This window comes from Abramis brama (assembly GCF_963993115.1).
Source record: "Abramis brama genome assembly, chromosome: 5".
Classification (NCBI taxonomy): Eukaryota; Metazoa; Chordata; class Actinopteri; order Cypriniformes; family Leuciscidae; genus Abramis; species Abramis brama.
The window spans coordinates 27,146,179-27,157,981 of record NC_139967.1 but is presented as its reverse complement, the minus strand read 5'-3'; the positions used below and the strand labels follow the sequence as shown (position 1 = coordinate 27,157,981).

Sequence of the window (11,803 nt, the reverse complement as noted above, 5' to 3'; positions counted from 1 at the left end):
TAACATATCTCATCACATTCTGTCTTACCGTCCACATTGTCAAATCTGCCATAAAAGTTATTTAAGTCGTTAATGAAAGTTTGGCTTTTACTTACAAAATGATCATCCTTTTTTATTAGACCTTCCCATAGTGTGTTTAATCCCTCCCATCCCTGTCTTATATTAACAGTTAAAAATGTACCCTCTATCTTATTTTTAAAATAAATTTTTGCTATATATTTATTATATAGAGCATAAACTCAATTATAACAAAAGAATTAGAATAAAAAAAGTATGACATTTGATGAATCAGAATCCAACTGTTTATTAACATCTGAAATGCCACTGAACATTGTAAACAAGAGTATTTTGTGTTTTTTAGGCTCTGTTCAGTCATTTAATGGAATTCAGAAATATTCTTTAAAAATACAAATGGTTTTGTATACGATAGTTGTATAATGAGTGTAAATATTAAAAAAATTAAACAGTAGATCTTGACAGTCAAATAATGAATCAATAAGTTAAATTAATGATATAGTATACAATTATAAACTGATGGATGTACAGTATTAAAACATTTTTAAATTAAATACACTTAATAATAATAGGCATAGTGTCTTCTTATGTTTGGTCATTAAACACCATGGCAACTCCAACTGCTGAGTCCACATCTTTTCCGTAGACTACAGGAAATGGAAACACTCTCTCCACTTCCTGTTGCAGAACGGGGTTACATGACAGAGCGCTGCCACTGCCAATAATACGCCTCACCCCAGCAGCCTGCATGCTCTGAGGGGGCATCATAGTGGCCAGGTTTTCAATAATGCCCCTGCACACAGCTCGAGTCATGTGACCCAGAGAGAGGTTAGAGGGCGAGATTTGCGAGACACTGGCGCTGGTGGTGGGGTCGTGCCGCTCTCCTAGTAGAGTCGGAGTCACGGTTAGGTCAGTATTAGGCTGTGCCAAGGCAGACTGGATCAGCTGGGAGTAGATTCTGGACTCATTTACTTCCAATGCTATGAGATAAAACAATGAATAATACACATGAGAACCAAAAGCATGCAACAAGAATACAACACTCAACTCTCAAAAATAAAGGTTCTTTATTGGCATCTAATGTAAAACCTTTAAAGGCACAATATGTAACTTTTTTGCTTTAAAAATAGCAAAAATCACTATATCTATGTTATATATATTTTTTAGTTGTGTACTTACATTATCCCGACTGTTTCCAACAACTTTTAAACCAGGAGAAATTTGTAATTTAATTCGAGAAACGTCCCGTTTCTTTATTTCCGTTGTGTCGCCGCCAATGCCGTCATATCCGCGTTGTCCCTGGTTTCCGCTCGTGCTGCCATGGCAACCAGAGCCTTCTGATAGTAACCAAAGCAACTGACGCGGACAACTTTGTAGTTCGCAATGTCTATCTGCACGCTGTTGTTGTTTCGCTCAAACATTATGGACCATGGCAAGCAGACTTTGGATAAAAAAGGAGAACTAAAACGAGAATCAATATCAGCGCGGTGCTTTCGAGATGCCTAGAGCTCCCATTGACAGTATATAAACGAGAGCTCCACGTCCGAGACTTCGACCGCTCCTACATGTACTTTATTAAACAGGTGAGCACATTTACATAAAACTAATCAATGTTTTATAGTTCAACAATGATAAAATGTCAGAATATGATCTGTATGTTATTCTAATGTTGATCTAGTTTACTGCTAGTCTCATACAGACAAACTAACACATACATTTCAACACATTCAAATGCAGTTTAGTGTGATAGTGTAATGTTAGACCAAGTGAAACAGCGCTGCGTTACCTCACAAGTTTAATTTGTCTAATAAACTGACCTGTGAGTAGTAATTCTGCACTCGCGTGTAGTTCGGTAGAATGAAATGTCCATATTCCTTTATATCCGCGGGACTCGCGTCGCGTGTGGAGCTGATAGCTGTCTCTTAGCAATCCCGAACTGCTTCATATCACAGTCATGATAAAAACATTGATGTATTCAGTCATCCATAAACATTATTAGATCGGTCGGCTTGACGTTGACGACAAGATCCATAATTCTTAGCAAATGTTGCATCATCAATCTACGCCTTTGTTATTGTAAATAGGTTAGCGACCCCTAGTGGCGAAAAATGCCATACTGTGCCTTTAACATCCATGTTACCTTTCCATTACACAAAAAACTCTTTATAGTGGAAAAAAGGTTCTTTAGATTATTAAAATGTTCTTCACACTAAGGAAAAAAATGGTTCTTTTAAAAACTGATCCCTGAAATGTTCCTTGGGGACCCAAAAATGGTTCTTCTATGGCATTGCTGTGAAATTCCCCTTTTAGAACTTATATTTGTATGAGTAATTTTAATGTTATCTCTATTTTAAAGAATAAATGATTAGTCTACGATATAAAAAGGTCAATTGGTCAAAAGTCAAAAAGGTTAACAATTGTTGATTTACCAAATTCCTTCATCCATGAGTCCAGCATTCTGACGAAGGTGGCCATGACATTGCCTCCATTTAGTGATGCGGCCACTGCCAGATAGGAGCCGTGCAAGTACGGGAAATAAGCGACTGGGCAGAGGGTGTCTGGAGAACTGGGAGGGCTGAACTCTGCAGGCATGCCGAACGTCAGCTGGGCTGAAGTGCTCATGTTCAGCACTAGTGATTTAACATAATTCACAATTAATTTGTGTGTATCTGCCTTGTGTACACAGCAGTTCAAAAGTGTGGTGTTTATAAGATTTTTTTATACTTTTGAAAGTCTCGTCCTCACAAATGTTGCTTTTTTTCAGGATTCTTTCATGAATAGACATTAACTAGAAAATAGAATTTATTTTAAATACAAATAATTTATAACATTATAAATGTGTTTGGTCACACTTTATATTAGGTGTCCTTACTACTATGAACTTACATCAAAAAATAAGTACAATGTACTTATTGTGTTCATGTTGTATAGCAAAACACTTTTGCTGCTGAGGTGGGATACGTGTACAGTTAGGCACAGGTTTGGTGGTTTTGGTAGGTTTCAGGATGGGTTAAGGTGTAAGGGAAGGGTCAACAGTGTAATTATAGATGTAATTACATAAATTAATTACAGCTGTAATTACATGCAGATATTTTTTAAAATATAAGTACAGTGTAAAAACATGTATGTACACAATAAGTGAATTTTATCAAATAAAAAAAACATATCTTTACTGTCACTTTGGATCAATTTAATGCATCCTTGTGCAATAAAACCATTCATTTCTTTCTAAAAGATTATTAAAGGGGTCATATAATGGTACATGCACTTTTACAAGTTGATTGTACTGAAATGTGTGTTGGCAGTGCCTGTACACAACCATCATATAATGATAAAAATCCATCCAGTGTTTTTTTTTAATCTCCTTATATGTTTTCCCCCGTATCAAATCGAGCCGTCTGACCGTGTGACGTCACACGGTCGGATGCCCCTCCCACGATTGTTAATTGACAGCAGCGTTTCAACACAGACCCGCCCTGAGCGAGCTGTCATCATAGTCCGACATTGTTGGCGTCTAAGCGATTGTGGTGTTCTGTTCTTGGGTGTAATAACGAACACAGCAGTCATTTTGATGTTCCTAAATCCGAACCGCTGAAGACGCAGTGGCTGAGTTTTGTTTTCGAAGGGAATATTCCCCACGATCAACGTCAATGCTTTCATGTTTGCGCGAATCGTTTCACACACCAGACAGCTTTACAAACGAGGGTCAGTATAAAGCTGGTTTTGCTAAGAAGCTGCTCCTGAAAAAACGTTCTCAATATAATTCATAATCCCACGTTTATAATGAACAACACGTTATGGTTATTGTGTTATTATTACAAACGGTGTACGCACAGAACAGAGGGTGGCGGGGTGAGCAAAGCTCATTATCATTTAAAGACACATGCACTTAAACGGCGTGCTGAAAACAGAGCTGTTTTTGACCAGGTAAAATGAGTGTTTTCTTGCAATACTATTGAGAATTTTTAATTAAAGTGTATTACAAACTTTTCATTTAGACCCTAAAGAATCATAATAAATTGTACAAAAATTGCATTATATGACCCCTTTAATGACCCCATATTTTTGAACGTTAGTGTATAAGTAAAAATGCTACAGTCCACAACACTGATGTGGATGCAGTATAAAGTACTCAAGCCCACACACGTTAGCTGCTACACAGTTTTGTGCAAACTACAAAATCACATGGGCGTCGGAACCATTGTATATGGGTGGGACAAGACCCACCCACTTTTTAAGACCAATGATATTGGACCCACTTACTTTTACCGTCTCTAATTCAGCGCATTTGTCTGTTCGCTTTTCAGAGCCGCCATCAGTCAAATCCAATTATTAGGGAATTCCCTAATAAATTCAAGTCCATTTCACATTATATTTCTCAACGAGCTGCAACTGACGAAAGTAACCGCCCGTTGTACCCTTCAGTCAAATATTGCGTTGCAAACATCAATAACAGCTTTAAATTGTCATTGCTGGCAAATGACCATGGTATTAGCGGGATAATCCACGGATAGCTGTGCATTTAATGCACGACGTGGAGGCAAAGAACCGCCCGACGTGAAGTGGAGTTTAGTTTACTTGTTTTAATTAAAAGGCACCAGAATAGCCTACATGAAATGGTATTTACTCCAGTAACATTTTTCTGGGGGAGGACCCACCCACTTTTTTTTTTCTTCCGACGCCCATGCAAAATCATATTCATTTTTAAAAAAAGAAAAGAAAAAATGCCTCAGCAGATCATATAGCTAAAAGCATTTGTGTTGCTAATATCATGTACAGCACATTCAGCATAATTTCCCCACTGCCAAATAAAAGTAATCCTTTCTATCATGTGCTGACATATTAAATCAAAACCATCTATGGCAGGTAGATAAAATCTTTAGCACATTTTTTGGTTTTAACAAAAATGGGTAAACATATTTATGGCCGAACAAATCATGTTTAAGTATTTAACATACTATACAGTCCTCTTTTTAGCATAAGCTTGAGCTGCTGCGCAGAAATATCAAATTTACAAGAATCCATAAAACACATAATATCTGTCATGCCCATGCCCTTGATAGAGGACACTGAAATCTGAGTACAAAATCTGCCATGTTTACATGTGCTCATTGCAGTCGCATTACATCTCCACCTGGAGGCTGAACTAATAAACACAAAATCTGACCCTCAGATTGAGTATGTACTGTATGTAGCTGATAAAACTACAATAGTCTGTAGGTCATGACTGTTCGTCATTTACAGACCAAGTCAATGAATTTTAGAAAAAAAATTAGAATAAAAAAGGAGGCATTTAATCAACACTGCACCTGCATCTCCTTTGTCAGTCATGCAGGAGTACACACTACATTGGAAGTCTCCCAGCGCCGCCCCGACCGGTGTGTGAGCAGGGATGCCGTACCACTCAGAGGAAGTGTAACCAGCCACAGCTCCTGACTCTACCACCACAGGCAAGAGGTGCACAGGGAAACCCGCATCCTTCAGACTGGAGGATAATATATAAACACAGTCAATTCATGCTGTTGCAGAGACTCATCCAAACACAGGCATTCAGTTCAACACAGAGTAACTGTAATATTAAACTTCATAGATTAGTTAGAGTCAGTTCCCTTATTGGTCGGTCACTTCCACGTACGTCGTGACCGACTGATAGGAATCTCGCTAGAGAGGCCAATCTACTTTGAGTGAACGACCCAATACACATTGGCATGCAATCATTTGCATCAGCTATTCTGCCTTGCAGCGTGGGTATATGATGAGCAGAAGGTGTGATTGCATTTCAGCTTTTTGCTTCAGTTCGGGCCGGGTGACAACCACATTGTACTGAGATCCCGGCCTGGCTACTACCACTCCCTTTAGAGACCAGGTAATGAACCTGCAAGCGCTGCCCCTGGAGGAGGCAGACCCAGCCCTGGCTTTTCTCTGTCCCGTTCGCGCTCTGCGTATGTACATGGACAGAACTCAAAGCATCAGGACCTCAGACCAGCTCTTTGTCTGTTACGAAGGCCAGCAGAAGGGAAAGGCTGTCTCCAAGCAGAGGATGGCCCACTGGATAGTGGATGCCATCGCCTTGGCTTACCAACCTCAAGGCGTGCCCTGCCCGATCAGGTTGCATGCTCACTCCACGAGAGGCGCTGCATCCTCCTGGGCGCTGGCACCATAGACTGTAAAAAAATATGGACGTAGTGTCCGTGACGTCACCCGTAGGTTTCTGAAGAGCATTTTTGAAGCCTAAAGTGGGCGGAGCCGGCCGTCGCCATCTTGGCCTTGCGTCACTCCCGGATAACAGAAAATAGACAAACAGGCGGGGCGTGAGTGGAGCTGAGGAGCCTGGCTATCTGAAATCACCTAGCTCGACGTGATCGAGTTAGCTGATGATGTAAAGCCAATTAAACGTTCCTATTTTTGCCCTTCGAAATATTATAATAGTTAAAAGACATGGCTACAAGTGAGACTGTGTATTACTTCGAGAGTGTTTGTGTATGACAGTGATTTATGTGCATACATGTCCGTCACTCTTTTGTGGTCCGTCAGCGCGGCATCGCTCAAGTTCGTAGAGAGCTTATTCAGTCCATTTTAAATTCTGATGTTGGCCGTCTCTCAAATGGGTTATGGTTTAACCGTTAAACCATAGATATATTGCCTTTGAAGTGCAAATAAATGCGCTAGAAAATCCGCGCTCATTCATGTGCATTTATTGCACGGACGGAGAAAGCGCCGACGCCTGCATGATTTCATCTGACGGTAACTTACATAAGCATATTATAATCCATCTGTTCCATGGGAGCAGTACGAACGAGCATTTATTGACGTTTTAAATTTGAAAACCCCAAAAAGCAACGAAATTGTCAGACATCCATTAGTGCATGTTCACAGAGGAAAACAACTGAAATACAGCGCTGGTTGTTCTCTCAAACGATAACGACGGAATCCAAAGACGTGGGCTTTGTAACGTTACCCAAGTATTAAATTGTATGAAATAATAATCCCGAAAAAAAGCACAAACACTGCAGAGATGGCAAGTTCAGCAGCTAACATTGCTGAGGTGAAGTGACGGCTAGTAACAGCAGACAAACGGCTAGCAGCACTGACAGCGGCAATCCATCTGTCACTCAAGTGGCTTGGCCACACCCTTAAATTTAAATATTAATCAACTAAACGGACGAGTTATAAAATAATTCACCCCCCTCACAGTTGTTATGAAGGGCAAAATTAGCTGTATAGACCAAATCCACATACAGACACCAGGCTGTAAACATGTTTTTTTCTGCTGTAAAATTTGGCATTTTAACATGGGGGAGATACAGATTTGACTCACTTCTGACAACAGCCTCAAGCGGCCAGTCAACGAATTGCAGTTTAACTCACTTCCGTGTTGGTTTCAAGAGAGAGACGGGGAGGTTGCCGCTTGGCTGGCACGTGGCTCCTCGCTAACAGATATCTGTAGAGCTGCGGGCTGGGCGACACCTAACACGTTCGCTAGATACTACAGCCTACGTGTAGAGCCGGTCTCCTCCCATGTTCTCACCCTAAACGGGTAGAAGCACTGAGAGGCCCGGCTCTGTCGGCTTCCTGCAGCCTACTGTGCTCCTTATTCTCCAGAGTGAAAAACCTGTGAGTCCTCCAACACCCTCAGCCTGGACATGGTGGAGCATCCGGTGCCAGGCCTTTATCCGTTTAATCCTTGAGAACCGGGTTTAGGCTGGGTTCCATATGTGTGACCCTATGGGGATCCCATATGTGTGTCCTCCACGGCTGCTCCTAATCAAAGCCCTGTTTCTTTCCCTTGGGCTAAGTCACCCAATATTCATGTGCAGTACAACCTTCGGGCTAGTCCATATGTATTTTTCCACATAACTCCCTCGAAGAATGTGGCTTCCGCAGCGTTCCCCTCCCATAGAAAGGGCACGCTTTTCCAGTGTTATCCAATAATCTCACTGTATGGGTTATCACAGAACAACAGTGACAGATACATTCTGTGTAAGCCCTCTCCTATCGTCCTTCCAGGCAAGAAGGGGTAGAGGCTTGCACAGGGCACTGGATGGGGTGCAGCATCTGGGTGCTATCAGTCGGTCACAACGTACGTAGAAGTGACCGACCGATAAGGGAACGTCTCGGTTACATATGGTAACCCTCGTTCCCTGAGGGAGGGAACAGAGATGTACGTCCCTTCGCCACATCTGCTGCTGCCCGCCGGGGCGACCAGCTTATCAGGCTTAGCTCCTCAGCAAAAAACTGAAATGCAATCGCACCCTCTGCTCATTATATACCTGCGCTGCAAGACTGAACAGCTGATGCAAATGATTGCATGCCAATGTGTATTGGCTCGTTTTAGTTTCACTCGAAGTAGATTGGCCTCTCTAGCGAGATTCCTATCAGTTGGTCACGACGTACGTCTCCGTTCCCTCCCTCAGGGAACGAGGGTTACCATATGTAACCGAGACATTTCACTTGAAACGGGACTCGCAACAGAATGGGCTTCCGCTTGTGCTCGAAAAGAGCCCTGCCCCCCAATATCACACCTCACACACAAGGTGTGGAAATTAATGGGGGCTCAGGGCAAAAATGTCATTAAAAAAAAAAAAACACATTTTAAATGCCCCAAAAATTCAACATATGGGGGAAAATGTCCCTATACAAGTTCTTGTTTTTAATATTTATAACAGGATAATTAAGCAACATCACACACAAGCAAGAGTGCTGTTTTCCCCAATATCAGCACTATTGCAAATGTGATATTGAGTTTATACAACAGTTAAATAAACGAGAAAGTAGAGACATGCCACGTTTCTAAGCAACATTGATGTTTCGTTACTGTATAAATCCACGTTTTTAATTGAATCTGTCTAATGAATGACTCAACTCATAAAGACTGCAGCTGTGTCCGAAATCATCCCTATTAAATAGGGCACTGTTTTAGGGAACAGACATTTGTAGTGGTGTCCGAAACCATAGTGGATGTTATTGAGTGCACTCATTCAATCCCACAATGCACCACAAAAACGAGTGTACAACCGATGTAAGTTTAACAGCTAGAGAATACCCATAATGACTGTGATGACCCTCATCAATGAATGAATGCCCGCGTCTCAACAGAAGATGGTGCCCGCAGCTGCATCATCCATCCATCCATTTTCCAATCCGCTGGTCTAATGTGGGTAGTGTAATATCAAACAGGAATAAATTCCTTTTTAATTGGTTATTAAATTGTTTAATTTAGATTCATCCATGCTAGCTTCCATAACAGAGTTCAAAATAAATATTTTCTTTACTACTGGAGCAGCCAGTTTGCTAAGTTTCAAATGATTATTAAACAGCAAGCACAAACTATGCAAAAGCGGCAGCACACTCAGTGTCCAAATTCACTCACTCATTTTATTTACTCCTTCAAGTGGACTATATTAGTTGAGTAATGTAGGGAATAGTGAATGAGGGTATAGGGGGTGATTTCGAACACAGCATGCTTTGTCCCTGAATGAATCAGACATTTTTTTAATGAATCATTTGAATGATTCAATGACTCACTCATTAAGACAATGATTTGCTGACACCTACTGAAAAAAGGAGTCCACCCAGCTGCAAGAAAGACTGTCCGTACTTGCCCAGATGTCATTAAATGTTTGTTATGAGATTGCTGGATAAGGATAAACTTGTCAGAGCTATTGCAGCACTCCGTTATCAGAAAGCCAAGTTCTAAACGTCACAATCGAAGTAAGTGTAAAATATTTCCTCCTGATGTAGACTATTCAAATTCGTATTGTATTACTTATTTCTATTAAACCCCTTGTCTAGGCCTTAATCCCTGTTGTCCAATTTTTCTTTCTTTGCTCTCAATGTCTGGTCATTATGCTGTCCATGGTATCTGAGTGGAGAGAGTGACAATGATTGAATGCTGTTTTTGTTTTCAGTCGTGATTGTAATAATATTTCTTCTCATCAAAAAGATAGAATGCCTAGATAGTGGTTTGGATGGATTGCATTTAAAAAATATATTATTAAGAGTGAAATATGAGACAAGGTTGTTTCAACAGTCTGTCTATTTTTCTCACTGGGGTGGGGGGTGTGGGGAGGCCTCAAACTGTTTCTTTGAAACAGGTCTCTGAATTGCAAAGGCCACCTCTAAATATAATATCGGACTTGACTCACATTTGTGTGTTCCATTGGTTGGTGGTTGTGTTAAAGTAACCCCAGCTGGCAGCATTTTGTCCAGTCATGACACATTTGTCAAGACCTCCCAGCATGGAAACCACATAGTCTTGGATGGTGCCTGCATCACTGAAGTCTGACAGGAACTCCGGCCTGAATCAATGACATATCATTAAAAACAAATTCAGTGTGGAACAATTGTATTTTTGCTGAAATAAGTTAGTCTGAAATCTTGAGTGTGATTCTACCTGTGTTTCATATACCAGAAAATGGTGGCACAACCAAAGCCAGTGGCCACACTCAGGTGGGAGTCTGGTTTAGGTAAGGAAGACAAGAAGTCAGCACTGCAGCGCCCATCCTGCCAGGTGATCAGCTGACTGACGTCTTTGGGAATGAATCTAATGATTTCATCTTTACTTAGCCATTCACAGCCTAATGGAGATGGATGACAGTACAAGTATTGATACCATTTAATGTAGGATTTATGAATGATCATGAGTGCCTTCACCACAGTTCCATACCACAATGCCAGAAGCATTAAACATGCTTTTAATAGTTGTTCAATGATGTGTTCTGTGTTTAACCTGATTTAGATTTCCACATTACAATGCCATGCATTTGTCCACATACTCCAATGCACTTGACTTTTTTCAGCTTGTCTTTGGGTAAAGCGTCCATGCATTGGTCCAGAGCGGCAATTATTAGTGCAGGATCCTGCTCTTTAGCCTATTACAACAACAACAACAATAAATAAAGCACATAACATAATAGTTATATAACACAGTATAACATAAGTACCACATACATGGTACACTGTACCATGTGTTTTCCCACAATACTTCTTGAGGTTAATTTCTCTCTATAGTCTAACTGTATCTTTTGACTGCCATCGCTTTAATCAAATATATGTTACCTACATGTGTGTCTGTGGTGGTGCAGCTGATATCAGAGTTTGTAGGGAAACTTCTACTGTCTGTCACTCTGTTGGACTGCGCCTCCAGCAGCACGACTTTAACTGATGTGGTGCCCAGATCCATGCCGAGAACAAAGTCACCAGAACAACTCTGTAACGTCGCCATGATCTCTAAAGAAATCACTACTTGTGTGCAGTCAGAGGAAAATGTGCAGTATGTGTCATTGCACACGAAAATAAACTGCTCTGAATTTTACTACGTTGTTGTCGATGACCCGATCTAGCGATGTCCGATTGATGAACGAATCGCTCTTGTTTCGAATCTTTAGAATGAATATGTTGAACCGGTTCAAAAAACTGTTCTGCATGATTCATTTAAGAATCGGATTGAATAATTTGTTCAGTTCGCGAACAGCTCTTATTGACCGAGAACCGTCTCTTTTGAATATGTCGTATTCATAAACACCCATAAGTTATTATTAATACGTTTATGTATTTTTCAAATCGAGTTCGAAAGAACCGAATCTCGCAAATGATTCTTACATCCCATCACCATTTTTGAACCTTCGCGGATCCCGTAGAGTGGGTGAAAGGTAAGGTAAATGAAATAAGCATACATTTAAACCGTAATGTTGTTCATAGTTTAATAATACACAAACGTGTATTACTAGACATATTATTGTTTGAAATGAAGTACAAGTTGGGCATGAAGATTAAACAAAATTAGAAT

General features: G+C 40.6%; 1 protein-coding gene across 1 annotated transcript; it reads right to left on the bottom strand.

The window, feature by feature from the left end:
- Positions 1-275: 275 nt before the first annotated feature.
- Positions 276-11,677, bottom strand: shpk (sedoheptulokinase). Its single transcript, XM_084113428.1, has 7 exons — positions 11,078-11,677; positions 10,745-10,886; positions 10,409-10,592; positions 10,161-10,313; positions 5,325-5,500; positions 2,445-2,645; positions 276-995 (listed from the first exon to the last, which is right to left on the bottom strand). The coding sequence occupies exons 1-7, from the start codon at positions 11,237-11,239 to the stop codon at positions 601-603; spliced, it is 1,413 nt and encodes a 470-aa protein (XP_083969554.1). The 5' UTR covers positions 11,240-11,677; the 3' UTR covers positions 276-600.
- Between the last annotated feature and the right edge of the window lie 126 nt (positions 11,678-11,803).